The following is a 15,851-nucleotide window of genomic DNA, read 5'->3' on the forward strand; positions in this document are numbered from 1 at the left end:
AAATATTCATTCAGCCACATCACTTTCACTTTCTCGTTTACGGGTCTTTTCTGGAAATTTAACAGTGGTGGACTTGTTTCGGAGGATATTCATATTATTATGCATGTAGACATCTTCTCACAATTGCATAGAATTTCTTTCTTGTCATCTTCGGGGGGCTGTGAGCTAACAGAGCCTATTTTCGATATTCCTTAGCAGAAGTACACTGACGTACAGTAGTTATTGGGTAATTATTGAGTGGAGTTTTTTTCTTATTTTCATTCAGTAAAACGTTCTCTCACAGCTTGCTAGATTGCTTACCAATCTTGTTAAATCGCTTCCTCGGCGTTCGCAGATTTGAAATATCGAAATTCACAAAGCGTATTCTTTACTGTCCCAGTTTGATAGAGAATTGAAGCAATGAATGCGTTTATTTAGCATGATACACGATTATAATTTATTACGTGAATTACAGTACACTGCAGTAACTAACTTTGCGGTTATACTTCCGGAACTTTTGTCTTGGAAAAAGACTAATCTACAAAGATTTCATTATAAAGATCTACATGGTGATCTATATGCATGGTATGCCCCATTTCCATTCGAACTTCAAAACTTTTAAACAGTGAGAACGTCCGACAGTAAGTAAGATCTAACCTGTGCTGTTTAAAACTAACTCGTTGAATCGTACGAAATACATGATGACATTGATTGGCTGCCCATTGGGAAGAATACCTTAAGGTAACAATGTGAACCCCTCATGAAATAAAGTTTTAATAATAATAATAATAATTTTATCACTAAGTACCTCTAATTTCTACAGCCCTTGCATAAACTTTACTCAAACACGCTAATTGACGACAGCATATAAAACATTGTGATATGCGTAACAGTACACCTTTCGAGGAACGAGATATTCTGTTTTCTGGCACAAAAATCAGAAAATGAGTCCAAATAACATACAAATGTGAATGTAAATGTTAATTCGCTAAAGCAAATTTTTTTAGTTAATCGGCAAGAAATAACATTGGGTCGATAACCTAACCTTTCATTCCTTCCCCTCCCTCCCTCCCTCCCCCCCTACACAATGATATTCAGTGGTTTCGTACGCTAATGCGTGTGGACGAACTTGGAAAGTTGTGACTTGCGTGGTCCTGCTGGGTTGTGTTTTACTCGCTGGGCCACGTATAGGAAACCATGCATGCAAGTCTCAATTTTTACCATAGCGCAGAAATACAGGATGTCCCAAAAAAGTATCCTCAATTGAAATCAGAGCCTTTGTTTTGCCGGAACATACGTTGTGAGAGAGGTATTAATAACAACATAAGAATGTTTGCAACAGAGGATACTTTGTTGGGGACACACTGTAGTTTGCTTCCGAAATATTTGCATGTACAGTGTGTCCCAAAAAACTACTCTTAACAACAAAAGAATGATATCAATGGATGGTTCTTTTTTGGGACACACGGTTTTAAAATAAAAGCAGTCAAGTTTATTTATTAATGCTGTGAAATTCAAAAGCAGCATGCATAATTAATCTTTCAAACTTCAGTTTTCTCCGCCAGTGGGAATTCTCTCTAATTATGTCCACAGAATTCAAGGGTCAGTTGTTCAAAGCTAGGTTAATGCTAACCCTGGGCTAAATTTTAATCCAGTGTTTTAGTTTATGTGATTCCGAACCACTGTTCGTTTTAAAACTTTAGAAAATATGACTTCTATCGGTGCAGAAAATATTTGTGAAAAAAGATATTCAACTTTGTAAACAAGCGATTATAGAAATATTAATGTAAAGATTTGCTTTAACCCAGGGTTAAACTAACCAGCTTTTGAACAACCGGCCCCTGGTGACTATATAGAACTGGAGTGAAGCCCTGCTCCAGCGACCTTACATGGGTATAATAAACTAAATGGTTAAATCTTTCTAGGCTTATAAAGTTGGTGGAAACCAGGATCGATACCATATTACTTTTCTATATGCATGCTTCATTGATCTGGTTTTCTTGTATACGTGAAATCCCTCGTGCAATTTACAAGGTACGACTCTCATGCAGCCTTCTAAACTAACGCTGGCAATTAGGTTTGCGCGCTACATTAATTTATTTTGAACTAAATTTGTGAACAGGATGATTTATATCACCGCCAGCTCCCAGCATTAATCTTGCGGGCATTTTCATCAATTGTAGATATGTATAAGGTGAATAAAAGCTAATAAAAAGCCGGCGTTATGCACAGCTATAAGAATTTGAAGGATGATCAAATTTTTCCAGCGTACCTTTATTTATCCAATGTCTTGACTCTTGAGTACAATACAATATCTGCAACACGAATATATCACAATATAAAACCCCATCATACATTCCGTATTCAACCTTAAATAATCTTTGCCATTACAACCATGAATCCTCTTTTGGTATAGGACGGTTAAAACAAAAGAGGAAACAATATAGGTTCTGGTTTTGACCACGAAGAAGTACGATTTATCTTGCTAAAATCCAAATACGACCAACTCTAAATTTGTTGTCGTTGCTGCGCAGTGCTGCCAAAACATGATTAAAAATTTGTAAGGCGCCCTATATATTGGTGTTTGTGCTTGCTTCAAACCATAAAAAATTAACGCACATGCATTAAATGTAAACCCATATTTCGTATTGAAATAAGTTTCAAAAACGTACTTTTTGAGTATATTTGTCCATTTTTACCTCATCGAGACTGTAAATTATTGTCCCAAACTAGATGGTTTCAGATCTTTTGAAAATTATTTCGTGTTTTAAAGTTCTCTACCACTATGATAAAGTTTAAAAAGAAATAAAGATCTAAAAACGGGCCCCATATTCGATAAATCATTCACATGCCACCTGCAAAATTGTTAAATTTTTAACTCCGGTTTTAAAACAGTCATTTTAATACTTTCACTGAATTCAGGAATCATACTTCAGTGATTTACACTATTACGTTTATGCTTAACACAAGATTGTACTTTAAAATACCACAATAGATTTAATGTTGGCGGGCAAATGTACGCAACATTCTCAGTTGATAGCATAGTTTAGGTACAACACTATTATGATTAATTAAAGTGATGTTTATCTTGATAAATTAACTGTATTGTTGTCCAATAAGAGTGGGATGTTTTACCAACATACATCAATTCATCTTGATTATATTAGCTTATCGTAACTATCGTGTAGTTGGATGAGATAAACAATATCTCAGTGTATCCCTACTGCGCAAACTCAGTATGAAGTCAAACGTTTTAAGTCTTTATCAGCTGTACACTAAGGCAAATGTCCACTTTCTAAACAAGGTATTCAGTATAGTTCAGTACAATATGATCAATCGCGGTATTCTCGCGATTTGCATGATATATCATAAAAAAACTACTGACAGCTACTGATATTAGAATTTTAAAACAGGCACAGACTCCGCGTGCTATTTGGTTTGAGCAACAATTCTCATTTGAAAGTGACGTAACACAATAATTAGTTTACAAAATTATTATTTAAGTACATCAATTTGTCTACAGTAAATTACTAAACTATAGTACTGAAATGCTTTTGCTGTTAATTTTGTCATTTTTGTGTCAAATTGTAAAATTCTGTAACACCGTCTATATAAAACTCAGGTATTTTCATATTTGGTTTACCACAGCTTGACTTTCGTTCACTTTCGACGTCGGCTAAACTTGATACACCAGTCAAGACTAAAACGGTTGATGTACTACAGCGATTTCCAAACTCGATATCCGTACAAATGCTGCAACAAAGATGGACGATTTTTGTTTTTAGATGTTAGGGTCTAAACTGAGTGCCAGAGCAAGGAATATCACTGAACGTCAGCAAAGTGGACTAAGAAGTGCCTATGGCGTGCAGAGGCTAATATTTTACCCAAATGGCCATGAGTATTTGCCCAATAAGTTGCTTTTTATAAGGATAATGGCAAAAATATTTTTACAGGAATATTTTATATTAATATTTTGGCCCTTGTTTGATCCTTATGAATATTTACTATTTTGCGACGTCATTTCATTCAGGTTGGAGGTTTCTTGGTTTCATACAAAACATTTTGTGTTTGTTGCGGATATGGTTATTAAACATGATTTTGTAACTCTAGCATTTATCGGGTGGTGGTACAATTGTGATAGGAAATGTTCATAAATGTACTTACTTGTCTCCAAATACACACGCCTTTCGTGGATCAATGTTGTGTCTACAAAATTTAGAAAGATGGAATTACGGTCTGGCTGTCACAGACAAATCTAGAGTGTCGGGAAATCAGTAATTGATAACGTTTGGCTTAATTTTTTTATCAGAATAATTGCGAGGACCTAACATGTGGTTTACAAAGGTGTCCGTACGTTGTGGCCGGTGTAATGACCAGTTTAATGGCCAGCCTAATCCAGATGTCATTAGACCTTCACGGCTTCAGTAAGACGAAACTTTTAAAATAGTGGAACAACCTACTGGTGAACTATACAATCCATAATTAATGTCCCTGGCTTCCCAACAATAGTTGCCTTCCTTCCAGCTGAAACTTCAGTCGCCGTAACTAGGCAACCTGTGCCTGTATAAACATAAAACGTGAAGTTATTCCGTAGTAGATGCATTCATCGTCATCTCCCCAACCCTTGACTCGACTTGTAATACACCCCGTGAAATTACACAGAATAAGGCATAATATTAACAGGAGGACCAACCCTTCCAGTTGGTCGGTGCCTCCAACACTGGTGGACATTCACAAGGACAAGATGAAAGAGGAGCAACGGACGACCTTGGCCAGTCCTAACTAGAGCTCTATACACAGGAATGGACCAGTAACCAAACTGGACTGTTCTGCATTTGCCTAATCAGTTCGATTATCATGCTATCAGAGAAAACATCCTTCTTCAATAAATGTGCTCGTAAAGCTACGCTATGAAGATTTTGATGTTTGCAGAATACTAGACAAGGATTCACGTAAGGCCCATTTACACTGTGGCAGGAGAGTTTGCAGTCAGGTAATTAATATCAGAAGATGGAGAGTGAAGCAGATAAAAGTTGGACTGAGATGATACTGACTGGTTTAAGTTGTGAAAGAAATCTGCATTGGAGAATAATTGACATCATTACGTCACTGACGTGATGTAACGTCCACTTGAGTAGTCTGTTGTTTAAAACTTTAAATATTTTTCATTGAAATCTAGTCCCAATCTAGTTAAAATTCAATATAACCAGGGAACAGCGTGGCAGCGTCTTCAAACAACTTCGCATCAAATGTTATATAACAACAGCCTAAAATAAACAAAAACTTCGACGTTTTGACCTAACGGCATTCGTCAGGAGAGTACGTATGACGGAAGTTCATGAAGAAATCAGTGAATGTAATAAAATGAACAAGAAAACTTACGTACCAGGAAAAATAAAATTCCCCGCAGAAGGAAATGTCATATCCTTATTTGTAGCGATAAATTGAACCGAATCTTTCGCAAGATAGTTTACAGCTTTTCGTATTTTGTTGTAGTTGTAGTGAGAATCAAAACCATGCAAAACACAAGTAACCTGTGATAAAATAAGAATGGCAGCGAAATGAATATTTGATTTGACTCAGACTCATACTTTGCAACGTTTTGGTTTAATAATGTCGAGCGTTATCACACCTTATAGAACACTTTCTATAGATTATATATACCAGGAGAAATATATAAGCAGATGAGTTAAAATTTTGATATCTGATACAGAAGGTCAAAAATCCTGATTTAGCGGCATAAATATTCATGAAACACACCCGCTCCTATAGTGAATACGTTGTGGTATGATCAGGGGTGTTGTTCACCCTAAACATCTGCTTACCTCGGGGTCCAAAGTGACACCTTCATCTTTGCCAATTTCATCAAACTTTACTTCATCAGGCTAAACATATTGTGTAAAATAAAGTGAGTATATTTTGATAGACTACCTGAAAAATAAGATGAAAACTTTGAAGGATGAAAAGCCATAATCTTCAGATTGTCTGTTTTAACCAAAGCGTGTTGTGAATAATCTCCCTGCTTTGTGTAAGTGATGAGTAGATGTGAGATGTGAGAGAGACTACCAACACTAGTACAAGCGTCAACAAAATGAAAATTCAATGAATCACCACCTATATCATGTATTTGTAAAGTGAAACTAGACACACATGTGAGAATAAAAAATACAATTTACAGCGAAATAAACATAGAGGTTTCCACAACACACATCACCATTTAACTATACAAATAACAAGGAAGAAGCGATTCGAAATTTCTCACCCCAGAGCCTATATGTGAAATATTCTCTTTTTCAAGTTCTTCCACCAGACCAGGAGATCCAATGACATACACTTTGCCTTGAAGTTTTGCAACATGTTTGATGTAATATGCTGCAGCGTATCCAGAAGAATAAATTTCCTCCTAACAAGAGACAACATTGGCTAGTTATTGGCGTTATAACTAAACTAACTAAACCTGATAACGCGTTTAAACGAAAGCATACAGTAGTAACAGTACCTCTTTAGCGTCGATCCCGAGACGATAAAACTTTTCAAGATATTGTCTTCGGGCTTTGGTGTTATTGTTTGAAACAAAGAATATTTTTTTGCCCTGTTCCAAAAGAAGGACTGTATTTCACGTCATGTAATCATGAGTTGATCAAAATAAAACTTTGACACATTTAAACGATAGAATGTTCTCTGTCGGAGAAAACAAGGAAATTAAGGCATGCATTATTGGTAAAAAATTGTAAAAAATTACCAATTTACGAAGATATTTAATTAGTTCTGCTGTTCGGGGATAAACATCATTTTGTCTCCAAAGGACACCTAAAAACACAATGTACCATGAAATATTTACCTACCGGCTTTAGAATAAATTTACACTAATTCTAGACCTTTTAGTGCATGATATTATATTTCAGGAATTTTGAACTACCTAACGAAGAAAGAAGAAATTGCTAAGGTTACAACACGATGTACGCTCGAAACCTGCTCAGGACAACCACACTCATGGACATGTCACATATAGGCGCAATTTTTGTGCAATACGTTGAATAACGACAAAACTAAGGGAATAACAATACGTAGAATAGAAATTTTTTTTGAATAGTGCATTCCAAACATGCATTTCCTGGCAGGTATTACGGAAAAATTTCATCACTAAGAAAATGCAGTTTTAGAACAAAATGTTCATCAAACACTGAGCTAACGCAATTAATTGGCATGGACGTTTTTTTCTCTCTGCAATTGATCAACTGGTATTCAGTCTTGAGTTGAAGTGTTGAACTTGAAGGGCTTTTATCCTTTTAATGCTTAATCAATGCGCTATGAATGAACACAACATAAGAGGGAATCAACCATATTTGAAGGGAAGTGTTAATTTGCTCAAAGGGTTAACAAGAAACAAAGCTATGAAACAAAGCTATGAAACAGGGCTGATAAGCTTTGAGTATGAAGTAATCTCAAATATTTCTGCACCATAAGTAAAGTGAAGGCCTGGGCAAATTGAATATAATATCTTCAGGGGGAGCCTTGCATGGAAAGCCTGAAGCAAAACATGAAGGTACTATTTCATTAAATTTGTACAGTGGAAGGTCTATAAATTATATATTATATCGAAACAACATCTTTGGCTTTATTTCTGTCTATTTTGAAATTGTTAATTGACACCTGCCAAGATTAAAATATATTCAATACAACATTCATATAATAATATTTGTAAAGTTCTGTAGCCTTTGTAGGGAGTTTTAGGCATTTGATACCTGCAATGGGGCCCATTGCTATTTCACTAATTCTCTTGCTTTTATTTCTAATTCCCACCTTGAATGATTGTAGTATGTTCGGGCCTGCAGTAATTGTCAACTAGCTATTGTGGTGTCCCTGCCAAAATTTTTGTGTCACTGATAAATGCATGTCATTGTTGTTGTAAATGGTGGCAAAGTAAATAAAATAGAAAAAAACTTAGACCAATTAGTTAAACTCATGATTCAAAATGAAATTAAAATGCAATATTTTATTAATCACTATTTTATTTTTTAACCAACATTTCTCATTTTATACTGTATTAGGGTATTGCAAATACTATTACCATCACAATCAAATATAAATGTTTCTTTTGATGCCAAAAGATCGTCGATGAGCGGCTTATCCAGGAGAATGGGTGCAGTTGCCATATGTGTTGAAAACACTATTACTTTCTAGACGCTATATTGAAGATATTTCGCACAGACCTTTTCGTATGTATAGTAAAATAACGCTAATATTGATTATGGAAACCCTGAGAATCAATGAGAAAAAATACATAAATATTATGCTGAGTCAGTGATTGTTTCATATTCCTGTCAGCCCAGTCTTCGAAGCAGAACCGAGGCCAATAATGGCGTCTGGTTTTCCTTGGAAAGTGGAAATACTTCAGCGTTTACAAAACAGGGATCGCAAAGAATTTGTCTCATTTAAAGACCTCATTAAATCTCGTACGTTCAGTTATAAATATTTTGTTATTTTAAAAGCAGTTTTTTTATGTATCAACGCGCAAACCTTCGCGTACCACTTTGTGATAGATTGTCAGCAAAACTGAGAATGAATTAATGAAGTTAGATTACTCCTGTCAGAAATGTATTAATGTTACTGTGTCAACAGGTTCTTTATATTTGCTATTTCTGTAGTATGATATGATTTATTTAGTCCTTTAAGTCTCTTTCTTTAGTCCATTTAGTCAATATGTTATTTTTATCAGAAAGAAAATCATGCAGAATATTTGTCAGAATTATGTATCAAAATAATTGCAATATTTAACTTTTTTTACCATTCATAATATATCTATCTTAATTGCTAACTAGTATCATTTATTAAGATAAAATGGGGTATATTTAAATACATAATCAAGAGACTAATTAGTTACCATGTAATTTTGTGCTACAAAATAGTTACCATGCTGCAACTACCAAATTGAAAATTTTATTTTCAAAGTTTACCAACAATAACAAAAATTTAACCAAAATACCACAAATTACTTGAGGCATTAACCTATCATGCTAACTATGTACATTATAATATTGTTGTTGATTGTATCATGTTCTTTCATTGTGTCAATCTTCATCACTGATAAGTCATTTTATAACCACAAGAAATAATATTATGTAACAGAATAAGATAACCTAATCTAGGTAGGATGCAGACCTAACAAAAAGCAGACATGATGTTTGGAATCTAGAATTTTTATTGTTGCAGTGGAAGTTTAAGGATATTCACATTGTATATTGTTACTTGCACTATAGCCAAGTCAAAAACATAAATTTAGAAAGTGAAAAACAAAAATGGGTACAAAATATTGTGTCAACTAAATGTCAAAAAAGAGAAAGTAATATGCTGCTGTAATACACTCTAAGTAGTGTCATCATTTTTATTTTGTTGAGCATGCAATCTTGACATTAAGATTGCATGCTCAACAACTTGATACTAATCTACAGGAAGATTAGTCATGTTCTTAAATTCTTTACCTATCTTATACCCAACCTTGTATCCAGGCTTTTTTTCCTCGTAGAGAGAGGAAAAAGCCTGACAAGGTCAAAATTGTGGTACACTAGCTCAGTTGCATGTTTTTGTAAAACATAAATATTTGTCAGAAGCAGTACCAGATATAAAGACACAAGCAATGCTGGTTGTGCAATATTTCAAATTGATAGTTATGTAATAAAAAATATCAATTGAATGTTTTGCTCTAATAAGGTAGGTATTTATATTGCAAAATGGTATGGAGCCTGTAGAATAAATTAATTGCACAATGAATATAATTTACGCAGTTTATAGACACACCAGAGATTTTTGCTTTATTCTTCTCAAGACATATTATACATCCGACCTACATACATTTTATAAAGTATGTCTCTTTACCATTGCTATCTAGATAATAAATTATTTGACAATGCTGACACGCTCAAATCCAAGATTGTTCAATTGGAAATTCAGACCCTGCATATGAAACAGGTGAGCGGTAGTGACTTAATTGTGTTATTATTTACACCAAACTAACATTTGCTAATAATTCTTTCTCATGATGCCTTTAATTTCCTTAAACTGATTTTTTAGGAAAATGCTGAATTGCAAGATAAAACATCGAAGACAAGGTAGAAATGAAAGTTCTAAGAGAAGCGTATATTTTATATTTTGTTGTTCCTGGCATATATTTCATTTTCTCTTAGTTCAAGTGGAACAGTTGGAAGTGAAAAGGTTCAAGCACTGGAACATAAAATTGATAAATTGAAGGAAGAATTAATAGGTTTACATAGGACAAAAGGAGAGGTAATGTAAATTGAAGGAATAAATTAAAGGAATAACTAGTAAGATAAATTGAATAAATAGTAAGATAAATTGGAGGAATAACTAGAATTTTTTACTGAGTCCCCTAGGATAATCAGTATTATCAAATAGTGCAGTATTAAAAAAAGCTGATAACACTACATATATAAAAAAAATATCGATATTTTTTCCACTATTCACGAAAAACTCGTAGACATTTCTACGCAACTAGTTAAAATAGCGTTGTACATAGCAAATTTGTCTTCTACACACAAATCTTTCTTCTGTTTGTTCACTATCTGATTACTCATCTCCTGATTAACGTCGGCGAACCCAGTATCTTCAACCCATTGCAGTCGATGTAAGACAGTAATCACGGTCGAGTATAAATATGCTTGAGAGCTGATTTATTCAGCGTCGTAACCGACTAACTGTAAAAAATTCCTTGCCCTGTAACTTTGATAGCCAGAGAAATTCTTTTGTAAAAAAGTAATTTTTTTTTATTTATTTAGAATGCGCAAAAGGTGATCGAATTAAACAATATGATAACGCAAAAGAATGAGGATCTTTCGTTAAAAGAAGCTCAGTGAGTCTAGTTTTATGTATGTTGATATATTCCAACCCTAGCTGTCTACTCGACAATTATAACTTTCTCGCTATCAAGCAACCTGCTGATTAGCGTTATTGTGCGAAATATAAGACTAACAATGGTGGGGTGACAATTTGTTCTTTTTCAACATTTCATTTGACTTAGGTTACAAGACTCGCTTATTAATCTTGATTCAGTGAAAACTGAAGCAAAGCGTTTAGAACAAACAATCATGGAGTTGGAAGCCACCAATCAAGTGAGAACTCACAAATATTCATTTAGTTTGCATCGTATATTTGATGAAAGTTTTCAATCTATTAATTTGGGCGTAAATAATATTTTTTGGTAAAAAAAATCTATGACTTGGAGCAGTGTTACACTATATATAACGGTATAGGAATCTCGATGGTGCACAATTGTGCCCGACGAATTTCAAATGGAATTTATGTGAGCAATCTTCATTGCTGTGTTCATTGAAAATACTGGTTTGCTTGTCAGAGATGATGCCTGGTGCAGTTAACTTACCAATTCGATAGTGCATGTATTTTTCCTTTGTTCTCGGAATAATTTCTAGGTTAATAATTGTATAAATAGCTTCATTCATATCAGTTTGACATTTCATGAATAAAATAACGATCACATGAATGCGATGAACAGCGATGAAATTATGTTGATTGTAATGATATTTAAATTTAGATGTTAAAAGATGAATTACAAGCTCTACAAATGGCCTACAATTCTCTTGAAATTAAGTTTGCAAAAACCCAAGAAGAAAACAGGGAATTGGTAAATTTTGCTAAGTTTTGTTTCTTGAAAGATGAGCTGATTGCATATTAAGAAAACTAGATAAAAGGCGGTAATGTTTTGAGAATTTTAAACAAGAAAGGGATAATTTTGAACCGATACAATTATTACGTTTAAGCTTTATTTTTTGATGATAGTTGAGATATCTTTTGGCCCTCGTATTGTTCTCAAAATTCCACCGCTTTACCAAATCTTTTGCCTCTAATATTTCTCATTACTCTCTGAATTAGTACTTTTTTAAGGTCAATATATTGTAACTATTTGCATAAAAAGTAGTTTATTACCGGTATGTGATGTTATCGATAACTCCATTTTTTTTTCTTTCCTCCAGGTTGAGCGGTGGATGGTGAAAAAGGCAAAAGACGCTGACGCTATGAATCTTGAAAATGAGCAAATGACGAGGTTTATGTTAACTTTATGGATTGTTATTTGTTCTGCATCTGTTGTAGTTCCCTGCATGATGCTTTCTATAATAAACTGTATATTGCTTTATTTAAACATGTTTTCATGTTTTTAGGGCTCGACAAGCGAAATTACGACATGATTTAATGGAAGCGGCTAAAGAACCAGTTGCTCTTCCACCAAAAAAGTTAGTATCGTTTCATTCATTCGTTGTTTAAGACTAGTATTATTTACTAAAATAGTATATTATTGTTTGAAGCTTAGACATTAAATATAGGTATTCAAAATTTTAAATCAAACACTAATTGGATATCAGGGCATTATCGAATACAATTTAAAGATATTAAAAAATAAGAAGTTAAAAAAACAATGTTTTCATCTTGTATTTTAATCATTTTACAGGCGAACATCCTCGTCATCTTTAGACCATAATGGAGATCACGACATTCCTGCTCCACCCTATTGTTTCTTCACGTCACTTCCTACGGAACCGTTACATAAAGTTGTAAGTCAAAGCATTGCGTTTTATAAGATTCGTCGTCTCGTTTTTGTCCGCCTGTGATTTTTTGTCTTTTCATGCGAAAACAACCATTTATTAAGTGTAAAAGATTAAAATATAGCAAGTAGATTAAACACGTGCATATGTACAGAAGCTATCGATCTCGTCCAAGACAGAAACTACATTCTTTTTTTCTGATAGGTTGCTCATGATGGTGAGGTGAATGCTGTGGCTTTCTCTCCAAATGGTCGATATTTTGCAACCGGTGGTTCCGACAAACTTGTTAAAATATGGGAAATAGGTTGGAATATTCTCACAACATTTGTCTCATGCACACATGTTCAATTATTAATTTTATTTATCTTATATTATTAATTAATTATTGATAATTATTATCAATCAAATGAAGAAATAAATGATGGACGATTTTTCGATTGTGAAGGATTGCACTATAATCTACGTTTTTCCCAAACAGGTAAAACTTGTGATACTAAATCTACTATACATGGCTGTAATGCCGGTGTTACATCTGTGGAATTTGATATGCAGGTAAGGGTGTGTACTATGGAGATTTTACATCTACTGCTTGCGTATTTACGAGTTTGACCATGTCCTCAGCCGTTTGATATTCAAATATTGGTAATGTATATATTCATATTGCATAATGTTGATTATATTATTCATATTATAACGAGAAAATATTGGAACAGTGCTCTTATTCGACTCTTTATTTATAGGACAAATTACTACTAGCTTCTTCAAATGATTATGCCTGTCGAATTTGGACGTATAGTGATGGCAGACTACGGGTAAGTTTTACTCCTTTTATGTTGTTAACTTTATCAGTTATTACCACTAAAGATACGACAATAATTTCCATCAAGGCTGTCTTGATACCAGATCGTTTAGAGATCGCTTGAATTAGAGAGCCCGAAAAAATCTCGTAGAGCATTTTAATAGCAATTTTCTTTCCTTTACCTTCTTTCCTTCATATCATCGTTTAGCACACATTGACTGGGCATACAAACAAAGTTTCAAGCGCAAAGTTTTTGCTTGATTCAACAAAAGTGGTTTCTGGGAGCCATGACAGAACACTGAAAGTTTGGGATCTCAGGACCAAAGCTTGTAAGTTTTTGAAATGAGTTTAGAAAAATATAATTCTTTCTTATTCGTACAATTGTAATATTGTTGTGTAGGTAACCGAACGATATTTGCTGGTTCAAGTTGCAACGACGTCGTTACAACAAGCTTAGCTTCGTAAGTCACGCGATCTAAACATGCAGTTGTATTATCGTTTTACACCATCTACTTTTTTTTCCTAGAACCAATCAACAGTAACGAGTGATATGCTAAGCTTCCCTCTTTACTTTTTTCTTTGTTTCAGAACGACGATTATAAGTGGCCATTTTGATAAAAGAATTCGATTTTGGGACTCAAGGTGAATTGTATAAAACGGTCCATTTTATTTCAATCTTCTTCTGCATTCTTTATTATCCAGCCAGCAGGCAAACAACAATAACGCAGGTGTTGTATTAATTGTTTTAGATCGGACACAAGTTCAACAGAAATTGGTTTACCAGGAAGAGTGACTTCACTATGTATCTCTCCTGGTAAGTACATTTTTTAAAACACGTTCCATTAATCTGGCCAAATGGTGATGTCAACATACGTACGAAAGAACGCATACATCCATGACTCCATGTGTTTTATTTAGATCGTAATACGTTACTAGCAGCAACGAGAGGAGATGCTTTAAAACTAATTAATCTACGAATGAATCAGGTTTCAGGCACTCTGAGGTTGGTAGTTCTGAATTCAGTTGTTTGAGCTGTAATTGCGTGTATGTAAGTTATATAGTTCAGTTTGTTCTGTCGTTTAAATTTCATTACTAAGTTTGTCTTGTGTGTTTGTGTGTTTTAAATATATTTGTGTTTTAGTGCGAACGGTCTCAAAATTGCAACTGACTGCACGCGAGCTTGTTTCAGGTGAGTTGCGACAAACGTTCAGTGTTTTTTTAATTGACTCAAACGATATGAACCGAACCTGATTAATGAACGTAATGGTAATATACTCTTTTCAGCCCTGACGGTAGTTACGTATCGTGTGGTTCCCAAGATGGTAGTATATTTATCTGGGATACAACAACATTAAAACCAGAGAAAGTCTTAAAGTGTCAAGGGTACGTTCTTCCTTACGCTAAGCAAACCAACTTAAGCATGTTCTAATGAAGACGTCTCGTTCATTTCTTTCAGGACAGCTGTTGTGACTTGTGCTTGGCACCCAGAAGGCAATGCGCTCGTGAGCTGTGATAGAAACAAACAAGTTATTGTGTGGTCGTCTCTGATTTGAAGAAAATCCATTGAATTTTAATTGAATTGAATTATCTTCGTTGATTATCCGTAGCCCTCTATCTTGGATTAATGGGAGTGTCTTCAAAAATGACCATTTTTACTTTTAATATTTCTGCTTTCACTAAATCTGAAGCTCATTGCATATTAGACAGAACATGAGAGCATCCGTAGACATTGCAATGCGCAATTACAACTATAAGATTTCTGGAACCGTAAAATTTTGGTAAGAATGCCGGGTTGATCCACGGTCAGGAAGTAGATGCCAGGGTGTTTCTATAATTCATACCTAAGCAGTTGCACCTGGATCTGCCCATTAACATCCATCGAAATCTGTTGTGTTTTGTGTGTAAAGAAATTTTCTGAGAGGAAATGCGTATGATATTCTCAGAGAGCTTTCTGGAAGCTAACTTTCAACCAAAGAACAATTACTGGTTTGAGCTACTTCACATCCTGGATAGTGGGTTAGGGGTATATAACGATATAAATACGAACTTCGTTTGGGAGAAGCAAATCTACAAATGCACGAGCGTTGTGTGATCTTTAGAATAAATGTAAATATGATTAGTTGTTAAATAGTTTTGGTCACACTTTTATCAGGCGTAATTTCTGTTAAAGCGTTTCCTGTAGTTAAAAATTGCTTTTATATGATAATAGTTCAAATTTTGTGATTGTACATAAACAATAAATACTGTGCACTATTATTGTACACTGCATTACTGTGCACTCGCAGGGAACATTTACGAAACAGAGCAGGGGTGTGTTGTAATTTTAATCCAGTTTCACTGCAAACTTTATCATGTGAGCAGAGCCTTGCCCTTGTCTCCGGGTTTTTCTTGTAGGATGGGAAATAAGAATTTAGCTCAGTCTGTCCACCTGGGGATGAGGATGAATTTTAACCGGCAGAAGACACGAATATTATGGCTATATCTTATGCTCAATAATTTAG

The 15,851-nt window shown here is 34.4% G+C and overlaps 2 protein-coding genes across 2 annotated transcripts; one reads left to right on the top strand and one right to left on the bottom strand.

Annotated features, from left to right (window-relative positions):
- Nucleotides 1-2,961: 2,961 nt before the first annotated feature.
- Nucleotides 2,962-8,284, bottom strand: LOC114528206 (glycerol-3-phosphate phosphatase-like). The gene is made up of 9 exons (XM_028549822.1): nt 8,051-8,284; nt 6,722-6,789; nt 6,479-6,571; nt 6,242-6,382; nt 5,805-5,864; nt 5,366-5,513; nt 4,440-4,539; nt 4,144-4,185; nt 2,962-3,732 (listed from the first exon to the last, which is right to left on the bottom strand). The coding sequence occupies exons 1-9, from the start codon at nt 8,133-8,135 to the stop codon at nt 3,549-3,551; spliced, it is 921 nt and encodes a 306-aa protein (XP_028405623.1). The 5' UTR covers nt 8,136-8,284; the 3' UTR covers nt 2,962-3,548.
- A 7-nt stretch (nt 8,285-8,291) lies between these two features.
- On the top strand, nt 8,292-15,609 carry LOC114528205 (autophagy-related protein 16-1-like). The gene is made up of 21 exons (XM_028549821.1): nt 8,292-8,435; nt 9,869-9,948; nt 10,051-10,088; nt 10,164-10,263; nt 10,773-10,846; nt 11,015-11,105; nt 11,546-11,635; nt 11,985-12,055; nt 12,171-12,242; nt 12,458-12,560; nt 12,756-12,855; nt 13,030-13,103; nt 13,292-13,363; nt 13,559-13,679; nt 13,751-13,811; nt 13,939-13,992; nt 14,100-14,164; nt 14,269-14,353; nt 14,492-14,539; nt 14,635-14,733; nt 14,807-15,609. Exons 1-21 carry the CDS (start codon nt 8,339-8,341, stop codon nt 14,901-14,903), a joined length of 1,692 nt encoding a protein of 563 aa, XP_028405622.1. The 5' UTR covers nt 8,292-8,338; the 3' UTR covers nt 14,904-15,609.
- The last annotated feature ends 242 nt before the right edge of the window (nt 15,610-15,851 follow it).

The sequence above is a fragment of the Dendronephthya gigantea genome, unplaced genomic scaffold (assembly GCF_004324835.1).
Source record: "Dendronephthya gigantea isolate DGI-Jeju-01 unplaced genomic scaffold, DenGig_1.0 000048F, whole genome shotgun sequence".
In the NCBI taxonomy this organism is placed as follows: Eukaryota; Metazoa; Cnidaria; class Anthozoa; order Malacalcyonacea; family Nephtheidae; genus Dendronephthya; species Dendronephthya gigantea.